At 40.0% G+C, this 26,183-nt stretch overlaps 1 protein-coding gene across 2 annotated transcripts in view; it reads right to left on the bottom strand.

The window, feature by feature from the left end:
* nat10 (N-acetyltransferase 10) overlaps positions 1–24,265 on the bottom strand; it is a 34,608-nt gene extending 10,343 nt beyond the window's left edge. For both annotated transcript variants that reach the window (XM_057836544.1, XM_057836543.1), the window contains exons 1-19: positions 24,136–24,265; positions 19,012–19,132; positions 18,850–18,941; positions 15,143–15,314; positions 14,947–15,069; positions 13,138–13,199; positions 12,954–13,068; positions 12,761–12,868; positions 11,707–11,840; positions 11,494–11,587; positions 11,327–11,425; positions 11,122–11,258; positions 8,436–8,560; positions 8,220–8,370; positions 8,049–8,145; positions 6,183–6,299; positions 6,010–6,111; positions 5,850–5,924; positions 5,664–5,780 (exon numbers count right to left, since the gene is read on the bottom strand). In XM_057836544.1, coding sequence (XP_057692527.1) covers positions 5,664–5,780; positions 5,850–5,924; positions 6,010–6,111; positions 6,183–6,299; positions 8,049–8,145; positions 8,220–8,370; positions 8,436–8,560; positions 11,122–11,258; positions 11,327–11,425; positions 11,494–11,587; positions 11,707–11,840; positions 12,761–12,868; positions 12,954–13,068; positions 13,138–13,199; positions 14,947–15,069; positions 15,143–15,314; positions 18,850–18,941; positions 19,012–19,125 — 2,034 coding nt within the window. In that variant the 5' untranslated portion in view covers positions 19,126–19,132; positions 24,136–24,265. The remainder of the gene's footprint in view (positions 1–5,663; positions 5,781–5,849; positions 5,925–6,009; positions 6,112–6,182; positions 6,300–8,048; positions 8,146–8,219; positions 8,371–8,435; positions 8,561–11,121; positions 11,259–11,326; positions 11,426–11,493; positions 11,588–11,706; positions 11,841–12,760; positions 12,869–12,953; positions 13,069–13,137; positions 13,200–14,946; positions 15,070–15,142; positions 15,315–18,849; positions 18,942–19,011; positions 19,133–24,135) is intronic.
* Positions 24,266–26,183: the final 1,918 nt, after the last annotated feature.

The following is a 26,183-nucleotide window of genomic DNA, read 5'->3' on the forward strand; positions in this document are numbered from 1 at the left end:
ACAAAAAAAGTTTCTCCTCGGATCTACACAAGTCACGTAGTTCACCCTTTCTGACTTCAAAACGGCGAATTTAGCCGAAAGGTGAGAGATTTTCATGCCTGATTGGTAACCATTTCTACTGGTCGCTTGTCAGTGTTATGGTGTAAGGAATTAGAACTACACTATCCAGCATGCATTGTGATTACTCATTGAGTCACATGATGTTATGTTGAAGGAAGTTCTGTGCAACTGGCGCGGGTGAAACCAAAAGTGTTTATTAAAGAAGTCAGCGTGATTACAACGCCTGTTGTACAAGGCTCTGTTGTTGCGAACCTAATTAACTTTTTATCTAAAATACTCCTAAATCGGCAGAATCTTGTCTTGAATCTATCTTTAAATTATGAAATAGTTTTAAAATTTTGACAAAAGTAGACAGAGGGGAAATTATGGAATAACGGGAGCAATTTTAACAACTGTAACAGTTGATTCACAACATTAAATTAATTGAATGTAGTTTAAAGCTGCTGATACAGAATGGGGACTGGAGTTTTTTTATTTACTGTTATTTTTGTATATTTGTTTACTGTTGTATGTTAACTTGATACTGAAATAATAGTTTGGTTTAGCCTGAGAGGATTTTTGAACAATTTTGGAACTAATGTACAAAACATTAAAAAAAAATTTTAAAAAAAGGAGGGGGGTGCATCAATAATCATTTTATAATCGAATCAGAGCCTCTGAATCGTAATCGAATCGTTAAGTGCCCAAAGATTCCCAGCTCTAATAGTAACGCATGCCTTTACATCCTCAGTAACGGAAACGGCATTGCAAAAATGAGTCATTAATAAGATTACTCACTTTTGAAGAAAAAACGCCATTAGTAACGCCGTTATACCCGAACGCTGTTATTAAGAACAATGGTAATGTGTTATTCATTGTTTACCTGGCTCATTTTATCAAATTAATATTGTGAACTTGATTAACTGGTTTGAATTAACTTACATGATAAAGTATGTGGGCCAAACCGCTGTTTGAGTAACCTGCACGTGATGCCATCAAAGGAACGCATTGGCACATGGTTCTCACCTCTGACCTTGAGTGTCTCTCACACATTTCAGTCCACTCTAACACGATGTCACACTTTACATTTCTCACGCCCAAAAAGTATAACTTTACTCTAGTCATGATGTAAAAAATAATAAATATGTCCCCCCATCTCAAAACTGGAAGAACATGCGCAGTCAGTACAATGTAGTCTGCGTGATAGATATCACATATACTTTACAAGGTAGGGATGTCCCAATTGCATATTTTTGAGTAATAGTCACCTGATTTTGAGAATCTGCACATACTGGGTCCTGATCCGATTCCCGGACAAAACAAAAATGTGAACAAAAGTTCCAAACATCTTACTCTGCCCGTCAGCCTTAATAGTGTGATTTATTTTTAAACAAGAATACCGTAGAAAAATGCTTGCCTTTATTAAATGCTTCATTGAGTGAGTCCACTCAAATCCATTCACGCTTTGACGCCCCTGCTGCTGAGAACAGCCACTTACTTAAACAATTAAAACATGCATGCCTCTGATCGTAGAGCTACCAAGCTTTGCTGGCAAGATCAAAGCTACAAACCTGTCAATCATCATTACCTTTAAGTACCAAACACAAGCCCAATTTGGACACATTGCTTAGCAGAAGGGAGGGTGAGAGGCTATGGCGCTGTTTGAGCATGAAGCAGAAAAATAAAATATATTTTTTAAATTAAAAACAATCCTTTTCACCCTATTCCGATCTCTGAAAAAAATGGCACGATTGGCCTTATTTCTGATCACGTCATCAGATCGGGACATCCCTAATACAGGCCCAATGTCTAAAGGCTGAAGTGGAAGCATAAGTAACCGTCGGTCATCTTTCGCAGGGGATTTATCTGGCAGGCTCTATTGTAGCAGAAGTGATTGTCTCCACTAAAACACTTAACTCGTTGATTTATTTAAGGATTATAACAAAGTATTACTTTGGCTGTTTTATAGCTGGATTTTGAGAAAAGGTTATAAACTAGGACTGTCAAACAATTAAAAATTTTAATCGAGTTTGTCACAGCTTAAAGATTAATTATCGTAATCGTAATTAATCGCAATTCAAACCATCTAAAAAATATGCCATATTTTTTTGTAAATCATATTTGGAATGGAAAGATGAGACAAGACGGATATATACATTCAACATACTGTACATAAGTTATGTATTAGTTTATTATAACAATAAATCCACAAGATGGCATTAACATTCTTTCTGTTAAAAGGATCCACGGATAGAAAGACTTGTAGTTTTCAAAAAAATAAATGTTAGTACAAGTTATACTAATTTTATATTAAAACCCCTCTTAATGTTTTCGTTATAATAAAATTTGTAAAATTTTCAATCAAAAAAATAAACTAGCAGCTCGCCATTGGGACATGGGCTCCCTGCCGTTCTTCCACAGTGTCTTTAAGTAAGGTAGTGATTGAAATACACCACAAGGTGTCAATGGCAAGTTTTAAATTAACTTAGAAATCAAGCCAAATAGTGTGTTTCGCCCCTCGACCGACGCCGTAGTTCCCAGTTTACTGGTCCATCCATTGTAAGTTACGTGATTTGAGTGCTGGCTTCAAGACGTACAAGACCTCTGATAGTTTGTATATTGTGACTAAATATTGCCATCCAGTGTATTTGTTGAGCTAAACGAAATGTTTGAATAGAGTTTGACCAAAGTCTGAGTAAGTTTTATGTGTATTTTGCATCGCTTTTTTAGATTGGGAATGCCATTTCTCTTTGCACTTTTGTTTACCTGTGTGAGAATAGGGCCTCATTAATACAGATTGAAGTGCTTTTGTTTTTGTGAACATAATTTTTTTGAGAGAGATTATTTTTGTTGTGCTTTCACTAAATGATACTTATGTTTGTTGTGAAGGACTTGCCGAAGCTTATGCCAATAAACGGCGCGGTTCAATGAACGCCTGTGTCCACTCGCCTTTTGTAATATTCTGATATAGAATTATCCGAGGCACCTTAAAGTGCACGCGGCGCCAACATGTTGTTTACTCACATGATGCAGGAGTGAGTTAGAGTTACGGCCAGCCGAGAGCCGTAAGCTGTGTTAATGTTGAAGCTGAATGTGCTAATGAAGAAACAAAGTGCCAGCACGCTGCGTGTGGTATACCTTTGTTAAGAAAAAGCACAAAACAAGACACCTTTCTCTGCCTCTGAGCTCTCAATATGCAAAAAAACGGCATCATTGTAAATTGTTTGAGACAATGCATGAGCGGGTCATTCCGTGCATGCGTTAAATATTTTAACGTGATTAATTTAAAAAATTGATTACCACCTGTTAATTCAATAAACTTGACAGCACTATTATGAACACTTAAATTTGCAGTACAATTACAACATCGCTGATGTTAACGATAAACCAAGCAGTTTGAAAATTGGTTGAAAATTGAGCAATCTACAGTTTCGACAAAGTACATGCTCAATTTACTGTTGTTTATAGAATGGCAGATAAGTGACGACACATCCCTATTAAAACCCGATAGTCTGGGAGAATAATGGCTAACTGCGTTCACAATTGAATTTTCCCACAAAGATTTGGGGGAAAAACTACTTGGTTCACTTGAAAAAGTTTCCTTTTTTATATAATAAACACTGCACGAAAGTTGAAAAAAGCCAATATAGAGGCCATTGCTGAGCTTGAAGTTCTGTATTGTTAAGTTTTAGCTTTCCATAAAAATTTAAAAACATTTTTGGTTGACTTGAATTTTAAAGCGCCTCGGTGGCAAGGGCCCGGGGGTCGATGAGATCCGCCCAGAGTTCCTAAAGGCTCTGGATGTTGTGGGGTTGTCGTGGCTGACACGCCTCTACAACATCGAGTGGACATCGGGGACAGTGCCTATGGATAGGCAGACCGGGGGGGACCACACTCCTCAGCCTTCCCGGTAAAGTCTATTCAGGGGTACTGGAGAGGAGGCTCTGTCGGGAAGTCCAATCTCGGATTCAGGAGGAGCAGTGTGGTTTTCGTCCCGGGCCGTGCAACAGTGGACCAGCTCTATACCCTCGGCAGGATCCTCGAGGGTGAATGGGAGTTCGCCCAACCAGTCTACATGTATTTTGTGGATCTGGAGAAGGCATTCTACCGTGTGCCTCGGGGAGTCCTGTGGGAGGTGCTCCGGGAGTAAGGGGTACCGAGTCCCTTGGTAAGGGCTGTTCGGTCCCTGTACGACCGGTGTCAGAGTTTGGTCCGCTTTGCCGGCAGTAAATCGAATTTGTTCCCAGTGAGGGTTGGACTCTGCCAAGGCTGCCCTTTGTCACCGATTCTGTTCATAATTTTTATGGACAGAATTTTTAGGCACAGCCGAAGCATTGAGGGGGTCCGGTTTGGTAACCTCAGCATTGCATCTCTGCTTTTTGCAGATGATGTGGTGCTTTTGGCTTCATCAGGCCATGACCTCCAACTCTCACTGGAGCGGTTCGCAGCTGAGTGTAAAGCGGTTGGGATGAAGATCAGCACCTCCAAACCATGGTCCTCAGTCAGAAAAGGTTGGAGTGCCCTGTCCGGGTCGAGGATGAGATCCTGCCCCAAGTGGAGGAGTTCAAGTATCTTGGGGTCTTGTTCACGAGTGGGGGTAGGAGGGAGCGGGAGATCTACAGGCGGATCGGTGCAGCGTCTGCAGTAATGCGGACTCTGCACTGGTCCGTAGTGGTGAAGAAGGAGCTGAGCCGAAAGGCGAAGCTCTCGATTTACCAGTCGATCAACGTTCCTATCCTCACCTGTGGTCACAAGCTGTGGGTCGTGACCGAAAGAACAAGATCCCAGATACAAGCGGCCGAAATGAGTTTTCTCCGCAGGGTGTCCAGGCTCTCCCTTAGCGATAGGGTGAGAAGCTCGGTCATCCAGGAGGGACTCAGCGTCGAGCCGCTACTCCTCCGCGTTGAGAGGAGCCCGCTGAGGTGGCTTGGGCATCGGATTAGGATGCCTCCTGGTCGCCTCCCTGGAGAGGTGTTCCGGGCATGTCCCACCGGCGGGAGGCCCCGGGGAAGACCCAGGACACACTGGAGAGACTATGTCTGTTGGCTGGCCTCGGAACGCCTTGGGATCCCGTCGGAGGAGCTGGTTGAAGTGGCTGGGGAGAGGGAAGTATGGACTTTTCTGGTAAAACTGCTGCCCCTGCGACCCGACCTCGGAGCATACGGAAGATTTATGGTATGGTATAGTATGAATTTTCAAGCTCAACCAAATTTAAAAAAAAAAATTTTTTTTTTACAATGTACGAATGTTGATTAAACCTAATAAAGTGGCCATTGAACTTGAAGTGCTGTCATGTTTGTTCTATTGTTTGTGCTAAAGGACGCCGACACTTACACTTTGCAACCATGTGCAATGCGGCTGGCCCTGATGGCGTTTCGATGCCAAGTAAAAAACTATTCAATTCTTTTGTACTTCTCTTTAGTTAGGGAAGAAACATCCCTGCTACTTAGCAAAGACAAATGGTGGACAACATTTAGTTTCCCCCCCATAAAATTGCAACTTAATAGTCAAGTGTGACTTACTTTGACTAAATTGTTTTTCACCATCATGACACATTTTCCATCCAGTGCGACTTATAGTGCGGAAAATACAGTACATGACAAGTACCCGTTTGACTGAAATACCTCACTGCTGACAGTCATGATTTTGTTGTGCTGAGAAGCTGTGCTCTCATCCATGGTGGGGAACTTGCCCTCATAGTACATCTGCAACAGCTCGAGCACTCGTGAGCCGTATCCCATCTGTTGGATTGACAAGATTAATGAACCTGAAACATGATCATTCACAATTGTACAAACACAGTTTTATACCCCTTGATAGTCTGGATTGACAGCAATCCGCACCACCCTGCCTCCGGACAGGCCGCCAAACTCCGGATCTTGAAACTGAAGGCGAAAGGATCACTGAGCTCTCTTTGTGTAAATGTGGAAAACAAAAGACAATTTGATGCTCCGCTCAGTCTCTAAGAACCTGTTCTGACACCGTCCACGGAATGAGGTCACCTGAGGCTTTCTTCCCTCTGGAGAGACTGTTGAGTATGGACTGTCGGGATATTTCGCCCTCTAGACAAACCTACGTGTTTTCAGAGAATAGGTGAATTTGTGGGAAGATTTTGGAATGTATTCTGGAGGAAGACCACTGACCTGCACCACAGCTAGGACTTCCGGCAGCGAGTTCTGTGTGGGAGGCACAGGCGGGAGAAGGCAGAAGAGGTGATGGGCCGGCGCGTCGGACAACATCTGCAAGTCGTTGGGGGAATTCTGGAGGGGAATAATTCGGGTAAGCGGAATGAATGAGTGGAAGCTGAGGTGGAAATCACCAATTTCACGAATACTTGATACAATATTTCCTATACAATACACGCTCATATTACAAAGCCTGCCACAATTAGATTTGATTCGATTCGAGGGCCTTTTCTGATTAGGCCAGGTCTATGGGGTTAAGTTTTTTTTATTACCAAATATAGTCACTTTCCTTATACAGAGTTGATACAACATTATGTACACATTTAAAACAACCAATTATATTTTACCAACAACCAAAAATAGAATGCAATTTTGATGTTTTCATACATAGTAGTGAAAGCTTTTCTAACAAAACCCAATATTTAATACAGGGTTCCAAAAGGTTTTATGAAATTAATTTAAGATTTTTTAAAGACCAGGTATTACAGAATTTAATGCCAATTATGGGGCAAATTTCACCATCAGCCTTGCAAAAATCCCCAAGAAGGGGAGAACATTTCCCAGTCACAATTTCCTCCACTGCAATTTAAAAGTCAAAGAATTTAAAACCACCTAGACAAAATTCAATGCCTTTTTAACACTACTAACATTAGTAAATTTAAGATGAAGGGACTTAAGTAATATTCCATTACTTTGAAATGTTTCATGCATATGTTCTGTTTATCCGTGTAGTTTTTTTAATGCAATCATTCGAGCAAGTTAAATAGTTCTGCAAACGATTTGTTTTGAAATTGGTTATAGTGGGACGTCGCACCGTGCCTTATTAAGTAAGCAAGTACCTGCCCTCTTTGTTGTCCCTCCACGGCCACTTATATCACGAGTGCTGAACTCTGAGAAAAGCAGTTTGGAGGTTGCCCCTAAATGGTTCTAAAATGTCCTGCATTAGGCATACAGTATATAAAAAATGTGAATTTTCTGTTGTTTGGTACTATGGTTTGTTGCATGACCAGTTCCTGTCTTTGTCACTTTTCCCCCCGCGACCTTCGCACAACTGTATGCTGACAATAAAAGGGATATTCTATTCTATTCGATTCTACTCTATTCTATTCTATTCCTGTTTGCAGTCTAGCCGGCCGAGAGGAACTTTTCTCGACTCTGGGTCAGCAAAAGTTGCCCTCGATCAATTTTTCTTTTTCTTGCATGCAAGACGACAATGACCTCCAGCCTTGACACACCGTGTAAGTGTGTTGGTGTCAACTGGGTGAATGTTTTCTTTAAGTACAAACATTAAAGGAATATCTCAGCATTTTGGAACCAGGAAGTCCTAGAAAAATCTTGCCACTTGACTGAATTAAGACTCAGCACATAATCGTACACGGATGGAACAACACTGAAGTGGGAGTGTTAAGTGAGTAAATATTTTATTTTTGTATAGGTGTGAAATAGCGAAGCCTCCTGTCATTGAAGAACGATTGTAGTCCGTGTTTCTGCAATGTGTCAGTCACCACACGCATTGCCAAGGCCCATGAGCCTCCCAACGATATACCCACTCCACGATGGCCAATCAGAGTATTGAGTATAGTGATTAGATCCAGTCAGATGCAGATTAATGAGAAAAGTCCCAAAAAGACTAACTAATACCGGTAGTTTGAAAACGCCATTCTAGGCACGTTCAAAGCAATTGCTTGTGTAAAGACCCTGCGGGAACCCTGTAAAAGATGACGATATGAATCGATGTTTTGCATTTTGATTGGATTTTTTTGTTCCTTACAAATTGATATATCGATCTAAATCGGTTTGTTATACCCCCACTTCGGGTGTCACCTTATAGTGGGACGCCACGTAGAGAGCCATCAGACGCTGCAGGAAGGCCTCAGATGCTTTGTGGTAGCAAAACAGTGTGTCTCTGTTCACGTAATATCTTAACAAAGTTTGTTAAGTTTAGAAGATTACTTTCATCTCCATTGTGACAATTCGACTTTTCAATAAGGATACAGGTCACAGGTTTGTGGAAGAGGACACCCAGATATGAGCCTAGGAATGTTTAGGCAGTCCAAGCAGAGCAGCTCATTAAGCCACTTCTCCACTGCGTCACCGGCTGCGTACCTAATAGACTCGTGCAGGCTGACTTCATGCAGCGTGCGAGCTGTACGGGGAGACCGCGGACAAGTCAGAAACTCCGGTGGGAAGTCAAAAACAGCTGCTGCATACCTGCCGCCAGCCTGGCCGTACTGGTGCTCCTGTTCTCGGCCAACATGTTCTGTTGGCTGTCAGCACTCTGCTGCCTCAACTGCTGAATCAGTTTCAGGGAGAGGGAGCGGCCTGTGCCTTCGTAACTGCACACAGTCAATTGGAGTAAACTCAAAATCAAACTTTGTCCCATCGAAATCTTTAGTTTACTGCAGCCAAATTTCTAACTTGTTTACATCTCAGGCCTCTTTTGTACTAAAAATAAAGTGCTCTGTTTTCTTTTTACAGCATATCTCAATGTTTAAAAAACATTTTGTTTTTTTTGGGCATACAGTAAGTGCTAAGTAGGGCTGCCATAAACGAACATTATGACAATCGACTAATCAAATATTTTTTGCAATTAGTTGACTAATCAGTATCACAAAATATGAAAATCACATTATTAACAGATTTAATACTCTGAGCTTTAACTGTGTATTGAAACAAAAGTTGATAAAAGTCAGACCACGATTATTGTATAACTGTCACTGTCAAGATAACCATAAACTTTCATCAATGACTAAAGAAATGTTTATTTATCATTCTCCTTACAGAAATACATACAGTGCCCTCCATAATTATTGGATTTATAATAATTATGTGTTTTTTAGCTTCAAATATTTTTTTTTTCTAAATAATATGGGACCTTAATGGAAAAAAAAAAAAGAAAAATCCAACCTTCAATACAAGTGCATTTATTCAGTGGGGAAAAAATCCCAAATAAAGAAATAATTATTTGACATCAAATAATGTGTGTCAAAATTATTAGCACCCCTGGTGTTAATACTTTGTACAACCCCCTTTTGCACAAAACAGCGCCTAATCTTCTCCTATAATGTTTCACAAGATGGGAAAAGACAGAAAGAGGGATCTTCAGCCATTCCTCTTTGCAGAATCTCTCTAAATCATTCAGAGACCTGGGTCCTCTCCTCTGTACTCTCCTCTTCAGCTCACTCACAGGTTTTCAATGGGGTTGAGGTCTGGGGACTGAGATGGCCATGGGAGGAACTGGATTTTGTGTCTGGTGAACCATTTCTGTGTAGATTTGGCCATATGTTTAGGGTCATTGTCTTGCTGAAAGACCCAGTGACGACCCATCTTCAGCTTTAGGGCAGAGGGTTACAGATTTTGATTTAAAATATCCTGGTATTTCAAAGCATTCATGATGCCATGCACCCTGACAAGGTTCCCAGGGCCTTTGGAAGCGAAACAACCCCACAGCATCACTGACCCACTCCCATACTTCACAGTGGGTATGAGGTGCTGTCTACACGCCAACAAGCTGTTTGGGAGGCCTGCATGGAGAAAACCTTTCCTCACTCACAATCATAAACGCAAACGTCTGGAGTTCGCCAAGCGGTATTGGGGCTTCAACTGGGAACGTGTGCTTTGGTCAGATGAGACCAAGATTGAGCTTTTTGGCAACAAACACTCTAAATGGGTCTGGTGTGCCACGAAAGATGCGCATGCTGAAAAGCACCTCATACCCACTGTGAAGTATGGGGGTGGGTAAGTGATGCTGTGGGGCTGTTTCACTTTCAAAGGCCCTGGGAACCTTGTTAGGGTGCATGGCATCATGAATGCTTTGAAATACCAGGACATTTTAACTCAAAATCTGTTGCCCTCTGCCCGAAAGCTGAAGATGGGTCGTCACTGGGTCTTTCAGCAAGACAATGACCCTAAACATACGGCCAAATCTACACAGAAATGGTTCACCAGACACAAAATCAAGCTCCTCCCATGGCCATCTCAGTCCCCAGACCTCAACTCCATTGAAAACCTGTGGGGTGAGCTGAAGAGGAGAGTACAGAGGAGAGGACCCAGGTCTCTGGATGATTTAGAGAGATTCTGCAAAGAGGAATGGCTGAAGATCCCGCTTTCTGTCTTTTCCCATCTTGTGAAACATTATAGAAGATTAGGTGCTGTTTTGTTGGCAAAAGGGGGTTGTACAAAGTATTAACACCAGGGGTGCTCATAATTGTGACACACATTATTTAATGTCAAATAATTATTTCTTTATGTGGGATTTTTGCCCCACTGAATAAATGAATGCACTTGTCATCACTCCTTGATGTCTGCGATTTCTGCATCGCGACCCTTGTTATGTTACCATGATTCACCCATAAAACCCCCCAAAAATCCGGCTGTGGCAATTCACAGCTGTGACTTGACACTCTGTGATACATGCTACGGAGTTTTTGGATCGAAAAGAGGCAAGTACGCGATAATATCTCGTTAAAACCATGGTGTCTTTAATTAATTAATCAAAATAGTTGTAGAATAATTTCATTGTCAATTAGTCAGTTAATTGTGGCAGTCCCACAGCTAATTAGTAAGCACTGTTCAATCTTGGTGCATGACATGTCCTGCCAGGAAGGATTAGAGCAATATCAATTTTACAGACTATCATCCAGCCATAAAATGTAGTTTTGCAGATACAGTTATAATGTATTGCAACCTAAACACCAACATGTACATTTACAATACATACTGTATTGTTCAAATTTATCTGCAGTTCAAATTGTGCTTCAATATTAATTTCAGGACTACTGAAGTCCATCCCTAGTTAAAGGTGATACTTGTGGTGTAAAATACTATATTATTTTCCTTTGAACAGGGGTGTACCTAATATATCCCTGATCCACATATTTATTGAAATTGTACTGACCCATTGATGGTGGAGGCCATGAATACCAGATAAGGTCCCAGCAGGTTCTTGACGATCGGTAATGGGATAGCTGCCGCTTCGTCGATCACCAGAAGTTCAGCCTGGCCAAGTCTGACAGCATCACCTGGATGGATATACTGCAGGTGACAAGATTTTGGGTATTTAAAATCAATGCACACATTCCTATCTTAGAAACTGCATATACCTGAATAGTCTGCCTGTGCTCTTTAAAAACATTGACCCTCACAACTGCTTTATTGAACTCTGGATTCAGTGACTGGATGATCTCATAGTCCATATGTTCCTGCGGGAGACAAAAAGGACGTGAGGCACAAAGTGAAAAACGAGTTGCACCATACTCATGTCAGTTACCTGATACTGAAGCGCATCAAAGCCTTTAAAAATGAACTCAAACATGGTGTGGAGATTATCTGGGCTTGGGGATGTGACAAAGATGTTGGAGTAGCTGTAAATAACATAACACTGTTAGAGGTTACATTTGCGCTATAGTGTTGTTGCTGCAACTTTGTGTTGTGTATATAGTTATATTCATCCACTCTTAACAGTCTGGGGGTTCATCCATACCCAAAAGCCACGGCACTAGCGACCGCCAGCCCCAATGCGGCCGATTTTCCTCGGCCACGGGCTGCCGTCAGAGCCACGGTGCTTCTGAGGGTCTTCTCCGAGATGGCTTCGATAAACTTCAGCACTGCTTTGGCCTAGACAAGAACACAGATCATCGGATGATACAAATTCGGGCTTCTACAAATGAATAGTTGGATAATCACCTGTTATTTTTTAGTTTAGTTGGCATATCGACATCGTCTCATATATAGTGTTATACCACTCTTATTTGGCACAAAATGATATTGGCAATATCTCATTTTGATTTGTTATAATCATCTGCTTTCATCGAGGACCACAGAACCCCCCCCCCCCTTGTCTTTGTTTAAAATAGTGATAAAGACTAGAAGAGAATATTTAGTTTTTCCCCTTTTTCTTTTAAAAATAATGATGACGTTTCAGATCGATCTATCCCTGATCCCTGAATCGTTAATAATAAAAGTCAAATAATGGGTGGAACAGAAATTGGCCCCCCATGCTCGATAAGGCACTCTCTTAAAGAATATCTATTGAATTCCCATAGTACCCGCCCCAGGAGTAACGTGGGGTTCAGTATCTTGCTCAAGGATACTTAGACGAGTTCATCAGGAATCAAACCCACAACCTCGGGTTTGGCGGACAACTACTCTACCACTGAGCCACGCCACCCCATGGATTGTGCTATACAAGCTGAAGGCTGCCCTCTCCAGGCAAATTCTTAATCTACTGAAGGCCACCCTCGACTGGCTAACTTCTTTTACAATGAACCACCACGGACACAAACAAACAAACAAACAAACACAAAATCGGGCTATGAGCAGAGATGCTTATTCATCCCTAGAATATAATGACCAAACAGAGAAATAGCTCAAAAAGATGAATACACACCACCAACAATAACTATAACAAAAACATGAGTGGTGACATCACAGGCCTTCAGTGAATAATAATAACAATTATAATAATTAAAGTACACAGCATATTACATGAATTTAAAGCAGTAAGACCAGTGAATTTATCTTCGAGAGCCCGTCACCTGGTCCATGGTCCTGCAGTTATCCACCAACACTCCCACTGGCTGAGTGTCCTGAAGGGTCTCCTTGAGGACCCTCAGCTCCTGTTCTTTGGGAGACAAGCCGTCCTCCTAAGGCAGAAGAATGCATCACAAAAACTTTCGGAGCATTCGGCCAATGATCTAGCGGTTGATGTTGGAAGTGCAGCAACTGTACCTGTGTTTTGGGCGAAACAGGCTTGATGTTGGCCATGTGGCTGGAGATGGGCAGAATGTTGAGTTGGTCGTCGATGACCACGCAGTTTTTGCAAGACGCAAGGGACAGGATAAACCTTCAAGACGAGGAATGCAACATTTATTTAGCAATCGATAAAAATGTCCAAAGCATGAGATAAACTTACCTCTCATTGAACCTTCCAACTACATCCTGATGAGCCTCCGTTCTGTAACGAGCGTGCACGTCCTGGAAGAATGATCAATAGCAATGATTGTGACTAAGAAAGCGGTACCGTCAGGCTGGAGATTAGGGCTGCCACAAACGATTGCTTTGATGGTTGACAATTAAAAAAATAAATTCTTAATTTGGAAAATCAATTCATTTTGCGATTAGTCGACTAATCAGTTCATATATACTGTATACATACAGTGGGGAGAACAAGTATTTGATACACTGCCAATGTTGAAAGTGTATCAAATGTGAGTAAACAACATGTTGGTGCTGCATGCACTTTAAGGTGCCTCAGATAATTCTATATCAGATTATTACAAAAGGTGAGTGAACACAGGCGTTCATTTGACCGCGCCGTTTATTGGCATAAGTTTCGGCAACTCCTTCACAACAACCATAAGTATCCTTTAGTGAAAGCACAACAAAAATAATATCTCTCAAAAAATGTTCACAAAAACAAAAGCGCTTCAATCTGTATTAATGAGGCCCAATTCTCACACAGTTAAACAACAGTGCAAAGAGAACTGGCATTCCCAATCAAAATAGCTATGCAAAATACACATAAAACTTACTGAGACTTTGGTCTAACTACATTTAAACATTTTGTTTCGTTCAACAAATACACTGGATGTCAATATTTATTCACAATATACAAACTATCAGAGGTCTCGTACGTTGTGAAGCCAGCACTCAAATGAACGTAAGGTACAATGAACACGCAGTAAAACAGGAAAGTACGGCGTCAGTTGAGAGACAAAACACACTATTTGGCTTGATTTCTAAGTTAATTTAAAACTCGCCATTGATACCTTGTGGTATATTTAGTGTACCTAGTTTATTTTTTGATTGAAAATTTTACAAATTTTATTGAAACGAAAACATTAAGAGGGGTTTTGATATAAAATTGGCATAACTTGTACGAACATTTGTCTTTTAAGAACTACAAGTCTTTCTTGTGGATCCCTTTAACAGAAAGAATATTAATAATGTTAATGCCATCTTGTGGAGTAATTGTTATTGTGTATAAACAAATACAGTATTTATGTACAGTATGTTGAATGTATATTATCAATCTTATGTCTTATCTTTCCATTCCAACAATAATTTACAGAAAAATATGGCATATTTTAGAGATGGTTTGAATTGCGGTTAATTACGATTAATTTTTAAGCTGTGATTAACTCGATTAAAAATTTTAATCGTTTGACAGCCGTAATATATACTGTATATATTTCTTAAAAATTAAAAACGGAATGATTAAAGGAATATTGATTATTAATTCATTTCATTGGCTGTCATTGATGAGAAGAGCCGTCAAATCCATTTTGCGATCCATCGCCGCCAATGCAAAGAACTAAAACGCTCAACAACAACAACAACAAAAAAACGTGGACAATTCTGAGATTAGATTTGGTCTCTAAACTATCAAAATAGTTGCAAAATAATGTCGATCGATACTGCATAGACACTGCTTGGTTAATATGAATGATTTGCTGAACAGATATGCGTGGCCAGTCGAGTTTTGCTGCTTTTATGAAAAGGAAAATTTAGTTTCTACTATATGTATGTACAATAATAAGGATGAACAAGTCAAGAAATTTGATATATGACAAAATCCAGCAATGTTCAGATGGATTTGGTACTGGTTTTGCTGGTACAGTCACCAGCAAATGCTGGATTTCTTAGCAAGGCTAGGAGTCAAAATTGGGCACATGTACCTGCAGTGTAAATCTGGCATGTGTAGAAAAGGTCAAAGACCTACCATTGTCATTGTGTACAGCTGCTTGAGGGAGTTGACTGTCCGTAACAGTATGACCACAATCCCTCCGCCTTCAACTGTCTCAACTGTTCTGGCTAAGAGGTTGGGAGTGAGGGCTTCAAAATCCTATGCAAGGAGGGAAAATAAAAGCAAGTAGTAATATACGAGGACAATATCAGTAAACTCAAGAAAGACTTACTTGTAGGACGCACATGCCAAAAGTGTTTCCCAGTATCTTATGGGTCTCGTTGTAGTAACAGTAGCGAATGTTTGTGGCAGCGACAAAGAGCTCAAAAGGGTCATCCTGATTCAGATTCAATGTGCCCGTTTTGATTTTCTTCTGTAGCTGCTTCATCCGTTTCTTCCGATTGCTGTATGGACAAATTGTTTTAATTGTAGGCCTGCACAATATATCGTTTGAACATCGCCATCACAATGTGAGTGTGCGCAATATTCCCATCGCAGGACGTGCGATTCTATGTATTTTTTATTAGGTAAACTTTTGTTTTTCTTCAGAAAAGCAGCAATTGTGCAGAGACATGGCTTCCTGGATCCCTTTTATGTAAACCAATCTTCATCATTCACAGATAAGCCCCCTTAGCCTGGATTAGGCAGTATTATATGAATACTACGGGAGTCCCAATCGCATATTTTTGCAAATGAATCGGAGTCCAAGTCTCCTGATTAGGAGAATCTGCCGATACAGAGTCCCGATCCGATAACGAAAAAGTTTTTTTGTTTGTTTTTTTTTGTTGCTTGATCTTCATTGTGGCGGGAGCAGCCTCTCACTTACAAAATGAATGAGTTGCCACAGCACACTTCCGACTGTGTACGAAGCTTGACCGTAATTAACACATTTGTGCCTTTGATGGTAGAGCTATCGAGCTAATCATCGTTAACTTGAACCAAACAACAACTACAAGTACCAAATGCCAGTTACACTGGTGACCAAGAAAAACAGTTTGGTTGCACTGCTTTTCAGGAGGGAGCGTGAGAGGCTGTACAAGCATGGAGCAAAAAACAAATATACACTCACCGGCCACTTTATTAGGTACACCATGCTAGTAACGGGTTGGACCCCCTTTTGCCTTCAGAACTGCCTCAATTCTTCGTGGCATAGATTCAAAAAGGTGCTGGAAGCATTCCTCAGAGAGTTTGGTCCATATTGACATGATGGCATCACAAAGTTGGTGCAGATTTGTCGGCTGCACATCCATGATGAGAATCTCCCGTTTCACCACATCCCAGAGATGCTCTATTGGATTGAGATCTGGTGACTAGGGTTGTTCCGATCATGTTTTTAATGCTCCCGATCCGATCCCGATCGTTTTAGTTTGAGTATCTGCCGATCCCGATATTTCCCGATCCGATTGCTTTTTTTTTGCTCCCGATTAATTTCCAATCATTCCCGATAATTTTCCGCGATCATATATATTTTGGCAATGCATTAAGAAAAAAATGAATAAAACTCGGACGAATATATACATTCAACATACAGTACATAAGTGCTGTATTTGTTTATTATGACAATAAATCCTCAAAATGGCATTTACATTATTAACATTCTTTCTGTGAGAGGGATCCATGGATAGAAAGACTTGTGACTTTGTATATTGTGACTAAATATTGCCATCTAGTGTATTTGTTGAGCTTTCAGTAAATGATACTGAAGGGCATGCCCAAATGCATGATGGGAAGTGGAACCATGACAAGTGGAACCATGACTGTGCGTAGTGCTACGAATTCATATATCTTCTCTGCGATGGGCTATAACATAAGGTGTTAAGAAAAAGATTAATTGCTACCTTGCTTCCCCACATTGCTTCCCAAGATAATTCTAATCATAGGGAGAGGGATTGTAAGGCTTTAGCCAATTACAATAAGGTTCCAAAGGCTGCTAAAGTTCACTCTACTCATTTTACGCTGCCTTTCAGCTCTCTATATAGGCACAACGGTGCCATTACAGATGGAGTGTGATAATGCACGAGTGGGTTGTGCAGCGCATGCATTAATTGCATTAAATATTTTAATGTGATACATTTATAAAAAAGTTAATTACCTATTGGGATAAATTTGATAACCCTACCTTAAGCCTAAATTAAAGACTCTGGATAAGTGTAACATATTATGTATGTAACATTAAATACAATTAGAAAACGATTTAATTAAAAAAAAAAATATATATATATATATATTAAAAAAAGGCATGGCTGATATTTTTTTGCCGATTCCGATACTTTGAAAATGACGTGATCGGACCCGATAGATCGGCATCCCGACATCTCTACTGGTGACTGTGGAGGCCATTTGAGTACAGTGAACTCATTGTCATGTACAAGAAACCAGTCTGAGATGATTCCAGCTTTATGACATGGTGCATTATCCTGCTGAAAGTAGCCATCAGAAGTTGGGTACATTGTGGTCATAAAGGGATGGACATGGTCAGCAACAATACTGAGGTAGGCTGTGGCGTTCCAACGATGCTCAATTGGTACCAATGGGCCCAAAGAGTGCCAAGAAAATATTCCCCACACCATTACACCACCACCACCAGCCTGAACCATTGATACAAGGCAGGATGGATCCATGGTTTCATGTTGTTGACGCCAAATTCTGACCCTACCATCCGAATGTCGCAGCAGAAATCGAGACTCATCAGACCAGGCAATGTTTTTCCAATCTTCTATTGTCCAATTTCGATGAGCTTGTGCAAATTGTAGCCTCAGTTTCCTGTTCTTAGCTGAAAGGACTGGCACCCGGCGTGGTCTTCTGCTGCTGTAGCCCATCTGCCTCAAAGTTCGACGTACTGTGCGTTCAGAGATGCTCTTCTGCCTTGAGTCACTGTTGCCTTTCTATCAGTTCGAACCAGTCTGGCCATTCTCCTCTGACCTCTGGCATCAACAAGGCATTTCCGCCCACAGAACTGCCGCTCACTGGATATTTTTTTTTTCCGGACCATTCTCTGCAAACCCTAGAGATGGTTGTGCGTGAAAATCCCAGTAGATCAGCAGTTTCTGAAATACTCAGACCAGCCCTTCTGGCACCAACAACTATGCCACGTTCAAAGTCACTCAAATCACCTTTCTTCCCCATACTGATGCTCGGTTTGAACTGCAGGAGATTGTCTTAAACCATGTCTACAGGCCTAAATGCACTGAGTTGCCCCCATGTGATTGGCTGATTAGAAATTAAGTGTTAACGAGCAGTTGGACAGGTGTACCTAATAAAGTGGCCGGTGAGTGTATATTTATATGAATATGTGCTTGGAAGTGGAATGTTTTGAACAGTGTCCAGCTTCACAGCCCCAGTGTGGATGATCTACCTCGCCATACGCCTTAAATCGAAACCAGCAGTAGTTGAAGGATTTGGCTAGCAGCTTTAACCTACACAAAGTCAAAGTCCACAGTCCAAGTTCAAAGTCACTCAAATCCCCAACTGTGTGATGCCATCATGTCAATATGGACCAAACTCTCTGAGGAATGCTTCCCGCACCTTGTTGAATCTATGCCACGAAGAATTGAGACATTTCTGAAGGCAAAAGGGGGTAAAACCCATTACTAGCATGGTGTACCTCATAAAGTGGCCGGTGAGTGTTTATTTTTAATTAAAAACACGATCCTTTTCACCCGATTCCGATCCTCTGAAAACTGGCGCGATCGGCCCGATTTCCAATCATGTGATCGGATCGGGACATCTCTAATGAATACAATGTGATCATATTGAGTCAACCATAGACTTCCCAAACAGCTATTCAAGTCAGGTGAAAATTCTTCAAGTTTTAATATTGTAAGATATATTGCAAAGCCCCCAAAAATCGCAACGTCAGGTTTTTCCAAGATCGTTCAGCCCTAGTTAATTATTAAAAATATGTCGGAAAGAACAGGACCTAAGGTACAGTATAGTCACCTGCTAAAGCCAAGGTCTTTTTTGTAGCACCACAAAACAGACGGCCGTGCTCGGACGCTTGCTTTGGATAGCATGTGATGCAGAATAACCACCTAGACCGTGAACACAAATCAACTGATATTTTGCTCAGTGCAAACAAGCCTAAAAGAATGAAAACATTACCTGATCTCTTCCACGATCTCCGACCACTACAAACATAGTGCGATGCTGCAAGGCAACTCCATTCTCGATCTGAACGCGAATGCGGTTGTCGACTTTCTTGCGGAGAGTTGCCATTGCTTCACTGAGAAAACAATAAAGAGGCATCACACCTTGACAGCTATTATGTCATAGAATGTGTCTTGCACTGTTTAGTTGTTTGACTTTAAAGTGACAGAGCAAGGGAAAAAAAGCATAAATAGTCAAATATATGAATATTACTTCTATAAAAAAAAAGGACAATGTTTTAAAGGGAAAGGCAACAGTAAAAAAATATCGTGTAAAAGATGATCAAAATATTTAAATATGCAAAATTCTCACGAGCTCTGATAATGGAGAAATGTGATTAAAAAAGTACACACCATTTTGTGATGTCAGTTGTACCCGCGCAAATATACAATGATAGACTCGACCGCAAGTGCATGTGATAATTGGTATTAATGACATAACTAGGTAGGTCGGGAAAATTTTGAGAATTATGTTTGATTGGCTGAAATAGTACAAGCATTAATAAAATGTCTGCCCCCGTATTGCGCAGCCACTTCCTAGAAATATGGGCTTCATTGGTGTTGTAAGTTATTGTCAACTAGTATTATAATACTGTAATAATATTAAAGTAATTTCAGCAAAATGATTTTTAAAAATGTATTTATCAAGATTATTTCCGCTGGGATGGAAATGACAAAGGGGGTGTCTTTCGTTTTGAATCATTCATAAAAATATTAACCCTGATAGGAGCAAATGTGGGTCAACAACATATTTTCAAGTTAACATAGGGTGACCAAACGTCCTCTTTTGCCCGGACAAGTCCTACTTTCATGTAGTATCCTCGTGGTCTGGGCGGGTTTTATAAATTCATAAAAATGTCCGGTTTTTATGATTTTTCACGGGACCAATTTGAAGACAATCCCTCCGGCCGCTGGGTGGCAGCAGTTGACATGACTCCTACTAGAAGGGAGGGAAGGAGTAGTTCTTCTTGTTTTTGTTGGCAGTTTACTCCTATCATGACGCATTACCGCCATCTACTGGGTTGACGATTTGGCTACAACGCCTGCCCAGTTGTTAAGTTTTTTACGATAAATACGTATATAATGGCAACTGTTGACTTCTGTCGGAGCTTTGACTGTAAAATCCTGTTTGGTGTCGCATCGTTGCGCTGCCGATGATTGTAAACTTTTGTAGCAAAGTTTGATTTTTGCCTCAGCTAACTATCTGTAAGCTAAACCACGCTAGGCATTATGGGAAACATACTGGTTGAATTGTCAGTTTTTTTCGGTTATTGTTTGTGTGCAATCTAAAACATTGAGAATATTATATATGTATATATATATATATATATATATATATATATATACATACATATATATATATAGATATACAGTACTGTGCAAAAGTTTTAGGCAGGACACCTGCCTAAAACTTTTGCACAGTACTGTATATACATTTTTTTAATTAATAAATTTATTAGGATCATGGAAGCTTCCACGATCCTAATAAATTTATTAATTAAAAAAATGTATATACAGTACTGTGCAAAAGTTTTAGGCAGGTGTCCTGCCTAAAACTTTTGCACAGTACTGTATATAGATATATATAAAAGTCCTTATTATTATTATTTTTTGGGCACACTTTAAATATATTAAAGTGATATAGGCATCTTTGAGTGAACTTCGAGTAAAATTCAAGTATCTTGAGGCCGGTGTTGTGCCGAAAAATAGCCGCCCGGCGTGAAATGTCCCCCCTGATGGGAACGCTTATTTATAACGCTTTATTGAGCGTTTATTTATTTATTTTTATTTATTTGTTTATTTATTTTATTATTGAGCGCCCACACGTCACTCGTACAAACAGCTTTTTCTTACCAATCGATGGAAATGGAAACGATTTTCTTGTACCGTGAATATGTATTATTTTACTCTGGTTGAACTAATAAATGTCATACCTATGTGATTGTCATTGGGATATGGTCGTGAAAACTATGGAGTCACAGGAGTGCCAAAAATAAAAATAAATAAATAAATGAATAAAATAAATATAAAGAGAGAGAAATAAATATATAAATAAATAAAAATATAACGGTATACTTTGTCATTGACATTTATTTTTGGTCATTAACAACCACAAACGGAAAAAACAATGACAATATTTTTCATTGACTTTTACTTGTCATTGACCACCACAAACGGAAAAAACAATGACAATTGTATTTTTTGCCTTTTCTGTTTGGCTTTCACATTGTCATTGTCATTTGTCGATCGCCTTTCCTCTTTGGGAATGTAAATGGCAAATGTGCAGAGAAACGGTCTGTCAATCAAATTACGTTGGGAGGGGCTTTCCAACCAGGAATAGGAGTCGATAACTGATTATTCCTGGCTTAACTTTCCGCACATGCGCCGTACGGCTACCCAAGCGCAACCGCGGCTGTTTTGTGTGACTGCAGTACGCCACTTCCTCCAATGTCGTCATGATTATAAACGCGAAGATTCGGACATAGAAAATAATTATTCTCTGAATGGTCTGGCATGTGTGTCGAATAATATATTTTATAATATATGTTTTTTACCGGTCTAGAAAAATGTATTTCTATCGTTGAATCTATCACGTAAAAAGTCTATCCATATCCATATCTATCCAGTCTATCCTATCCATAAAAACCGCACGTGCAACTCGATAACCGACATCACTTTCTTTCAGATAAACTAGGAATAATCAGTTATCGACTACCATTCCTGGTTGGAAAGCCCCGCCCAACGTCATTTGATTGACAGACCGTTTCTCTGCGCATTTGCCATTTACATTCCCAAAGAGGAAAGGCGATCGACAAATGACACTAGCCACGTTTACATGCTGACTTTTATTCATACCGCTTCAAATCATTCCGAATGGAAATTTCAGATCAGCTGTTTACATGTCACTTCATCTATTCCGATCCAGCGTTTACATGTGACTGCCTTTATTCCGAAAGGACGTTTGACAACTGCCGTCTGACATGCGCAGATTAATCAAAACAAAGCGTCACGTTGCAAAACATGGAGATCGATCGTCAGAGTGCTGCTGTTTTAACTTTAACCCCCTTGTTGTGTTTGTGGGGTCGTATCCGCTTCTGCTGTTTTGCTCTTTTGCCTTGTAGTAGCCGGTTTTCCACCGGTTTCTAATCTGGTCAACGCTCCGGTCTATTCCGGCTTCGTGTAACCTCTCGTGAACTTTTTTAAATAGTTCACTGTTCCTCGTTTTACGCCCGTCTAAGCGAGCAATTATATTCAATTCTTTTAAAGTTTGAATGAAATACAATCTTTCCGCCGGACTCCAATTAGGTGCGCTGTGCTTGGAAGCCATGTTGCAAGTGACGTTACTTACGTCACAAAGTGACGTCACCACGTCAGTACGGAGCATGTGCAGAAAGAACACAACCAGACACCATTCCGCTTCCCTGTTTACATGATATAATTTTACTTCTAATCGGTTTGGGAAAATGAATATTCCACCCCTGTGAATCGGAATGAAATTCCATTCGGTTTGGGCCTGTTCATTCCGAATGAGGTGTTTATATGGAACACATTTATTCGGTTTGAACAAATATTCCGATTGTAATTGGAATATTTGGCTCCATGTAAACGTGGCAAATGACATTAGCCACGTTCACATGCTGACTTTTATTCATACCGATTCAAATCATTCCGAATGGAAATTTCAGATCAGCGGTTTACATGTCACTTCATCTATTCCGATCCAGCGTTTACATGTGTCTGCCTTTATTCCGAAAGGACGTTTGACAACTGCCGTCTGACATGCGCAGATTAATCAAAACAAAGCGTCACGTTGCAAAACATGGAGATCGATCGTCAGATCAGCTGCTGTTTTAACTTTTCGAGTGGAAACAAAACTTCAGAATGACACGCCGTTCATTTAAAAAGTTGTGTGGGCTGGTGGAGGGATTCATGGATATAAACTTTCCGCTGGACTCCAATTAGGTGCGCTGTGCGTGTGCTTGGAAGCCATGTTGCAAGTGACGTTACTTACGTCACCAAGTGACGTCACCACGTCAGTACGGAGCATGTGCAGAAAGAACGCAACCAGACACCATTCCGCTTCCCTGTTTACATGATACAATTTTACTTCTAATCGGTTTGGGAAAAGGAATATTCCACCCCTGTGAAACGGAATGAAATTCCATTCGGTTTGGGCCTGTTCATTCCGAATGAGGTGTTTATATGGAACACATTTATTCGGTTTGAACATCTAAACCGATTGCAATTGGAATATTTGGCTCCATGTAAACGTGGCTATTGTAAAAGCCAAACAGAAAAGGCAAAGGCAAAAAATACAATTGTCATTGTTTTTTCCGTTTGTGGTGTTCAATGACAGAAAGTAAAAGTCAATGAAAAATATTGTCATTGTTTTTTTCATTTGTGGTTGTTAATAACCAAAAGTAAATGTCAATGACAAAGTATACCGTTATATATTTTTTTATTTATATATTTATTTCTCTTTATATTTATTTATTCGTTCATATATATATATATATATATATATATGTATATATATGTATATATATATATATACACATATATACATACATATATATTATTTCTCTTTATATTTATGTATTCATTTATTTATTTATTTTTAATTTTGGCACTCCTGTGACTCCATAGAAAACCTGTAGACGAATACATTTCTGTTCAAAGATGGTTATGTGGCCCAGTCCACGATTTGTTACTAAAATACAGTACAAGTATTTTGTGTAATTTATTTAAAACTGATTTTACAGTCGTAAATTCATTACTGTGATGCGTCCATGAAAACATTTGATGTTTTCACCTCAATAAAGCGTTATAAATAAGCGCTCCCGTCATGGGGGACATTTCACGGCTATTTTTCGGCACAACACCGGGCTGAGTGTCCTCTTTTTTGGAAATCAAAATATAGAAAATCAAACGTGATTTAAGATTGCAAAGTACTGTTCAGCAATAATCCTCTGTGTATCAAATCGCAAGCGCCAACATTATTGTTCGTTCAGTAAACCGCAGCATGCACGTCCGGAGTAAAAGCCTCTAAGAGAGATCAGAAACAAATCATCCGTGTTACCTTGTATTGTTCACACGCAAAGACGAAATGTTACGCGTTTAAATGTGTACTGCCGTCATCCTGTTGATAAAACCCACATGGAGTGAGACACGATTCATTAAGGACCCGTTGGTGTGACGTCATATTGCTGCGACGACTGTCTTCAATATCGCCGGTCAATATATTCTTTATTACATGTGGTAAATGTGTTTTTAGTCAGTCTTATTAAACTGTTGGGTATTTCCGCCGTCAGGCGTCTTTTTTTCTGGATTTCAACGAAGTTTTTTCCACATCAATAAACTTGAATTTGAATGAAACGTCAACAATTTTTGAAATGCTGAATGTTCATTGCCTGGCTCTGCCAGACTATTCTCCCTGTATTTTTCAAACACTGAGAGTATAGACCCTACTCACCGACGTCACAGAATGACGTGTCGCTGTATCCGGCCGCCATATTGTCCGTCTCTGTTTAGCCCTATTCTAAATGGTTTCAATTAGTCGTTGAGTTTATAGAGCAATTCATGGAAGCCCCAGTGCTTTCAGACGCGGTAAACCAGGCATGAAAATCTCTCACCTTTCGGCGAAATTCGCCGTTTTGAAGTCAAAAAAGGGCGACCTACGTGAATTGCGTAGATCCGAGGAGAAATTCTTTTTTTTTTTTTTTTTCGGGAGGTTTTATTCAATTATTATTATTATTATCATCATGTGATTAACTTAGTACGTAAACTGAGCACTTAAGAACACAGTCAGCAAATCCTTCTAGATGCTTCGCTGACGAGAACCAATCATCGGCCCAAGCTGCGTTTCATTATTCCAAACGCGCGCACTCCTTACTGTACATGGAGTGCTCGGAGAGCCTTTGGTTGCATTGCAAAGCTGCGAAAACAAAAAGCAGGCCTTATCCACTCCGCGGCAGACCAGAGCGTAGCATACACACTTGCCTGTATTTGCCAGCAGATTGAATTTGGTGAGTGATGGTTTCAATCGTTTTCACATTTTGCAATATAAAAAAGTTACTGCCATTCGTTGCAGCTTGCATTGAACACTGCCAGAGCTAGCCAAATCTCCCATGAAAAAAAATAGCTCCCGTTAAATTGGCGTCAAGCTTGTGTATTTAGCGGTAATATAAACGAAGAAACGCACTGTTGAGTCAAATTAAGCGGCATGCTCTCGGATGAAGGGGGTGCCTCACATTGCTCCCGTCGTCCGCCGGAGACGCGTTATTTTCGGCTTGGATTTGAGCTGACGGCCGGTGTCGGCACAACACCGGCACGACGAGTGGTGGGAATGAGTCCTGCTTTTTAAAGCTTTTCAGAAATACAGGGATCCCTCGTTTTTCGCGGTTAATGGGGCCCAGAACCCGCCGCAATAAGTGAAAACCATGAAGTAGCCCCCCCCCCCCATTTTTTTGTGCGTGTTCAATGCAATTATTCAGATTTTAAATTGGAAAAAAGATACATATATATGACGTTTTTTCACTTTTTTCACCAAAGTATCATCTATAAATGGTTTTCAAGCACTTCAAAATGTAAGAATTATGATAAGTTTTAAACATGTTACTGCCCCACCGAAATTTTTTTAAACAAGAATAAAGTAGTAAGAAAATGTTTGGCTTTATTAAATGCTTCATAGTGAGTCTACTCAAACCCTCTCAGGCTTTGGCAAACGGTGATTGACACATGTGCAAAGTTTTTCTTTTTATATATATTTTTTTGTTTGAAGCAACTTATTTGATTGAATAATAAAGACACAAATGTCCTAGCCAAAATGTGGCCCAAATACAAAACAACATTACTTCAATGGAAAAATTTGTTTCAATCAAGAAAAATAGTTTTCAAATGCTTTTTTTTTTCTCAAATTTATTTTTGCAATCAAAAACAGTTTTTTTAATTGAAGGGACTTTTTGGGGATTAAAAGTATATACTGTATTTTGATTGAAGCAACTTTGTTTTTGATAGAAGTAACTTTGTTTTTTGATTGAATAATAAAAGCACAAATCTACCTCCATCGTTATTGAGAGAGAAAGAAATTAAGAAAGCTTTAAAACTAAAAGCCACCGGGGAGTCTGT

The sequence above is a fragment of the Corythoichthys intestinalis genome, chromosome 5 (genome assembly GCF_030265065.1).
Source record: "Corythoichthys intestinalis isolate RoL2023-P3 chromosome 5, ASM3026506v1, whole genome shotgun sequence".
Taxonomy (NCBI): domain Eukaryota; kingdom Metazoa; phylum Chordata; class Actinopteri; order Syngnathiformes; family Syngnathidae; genus Corythoichthys; species Corythoichthys intestinalis.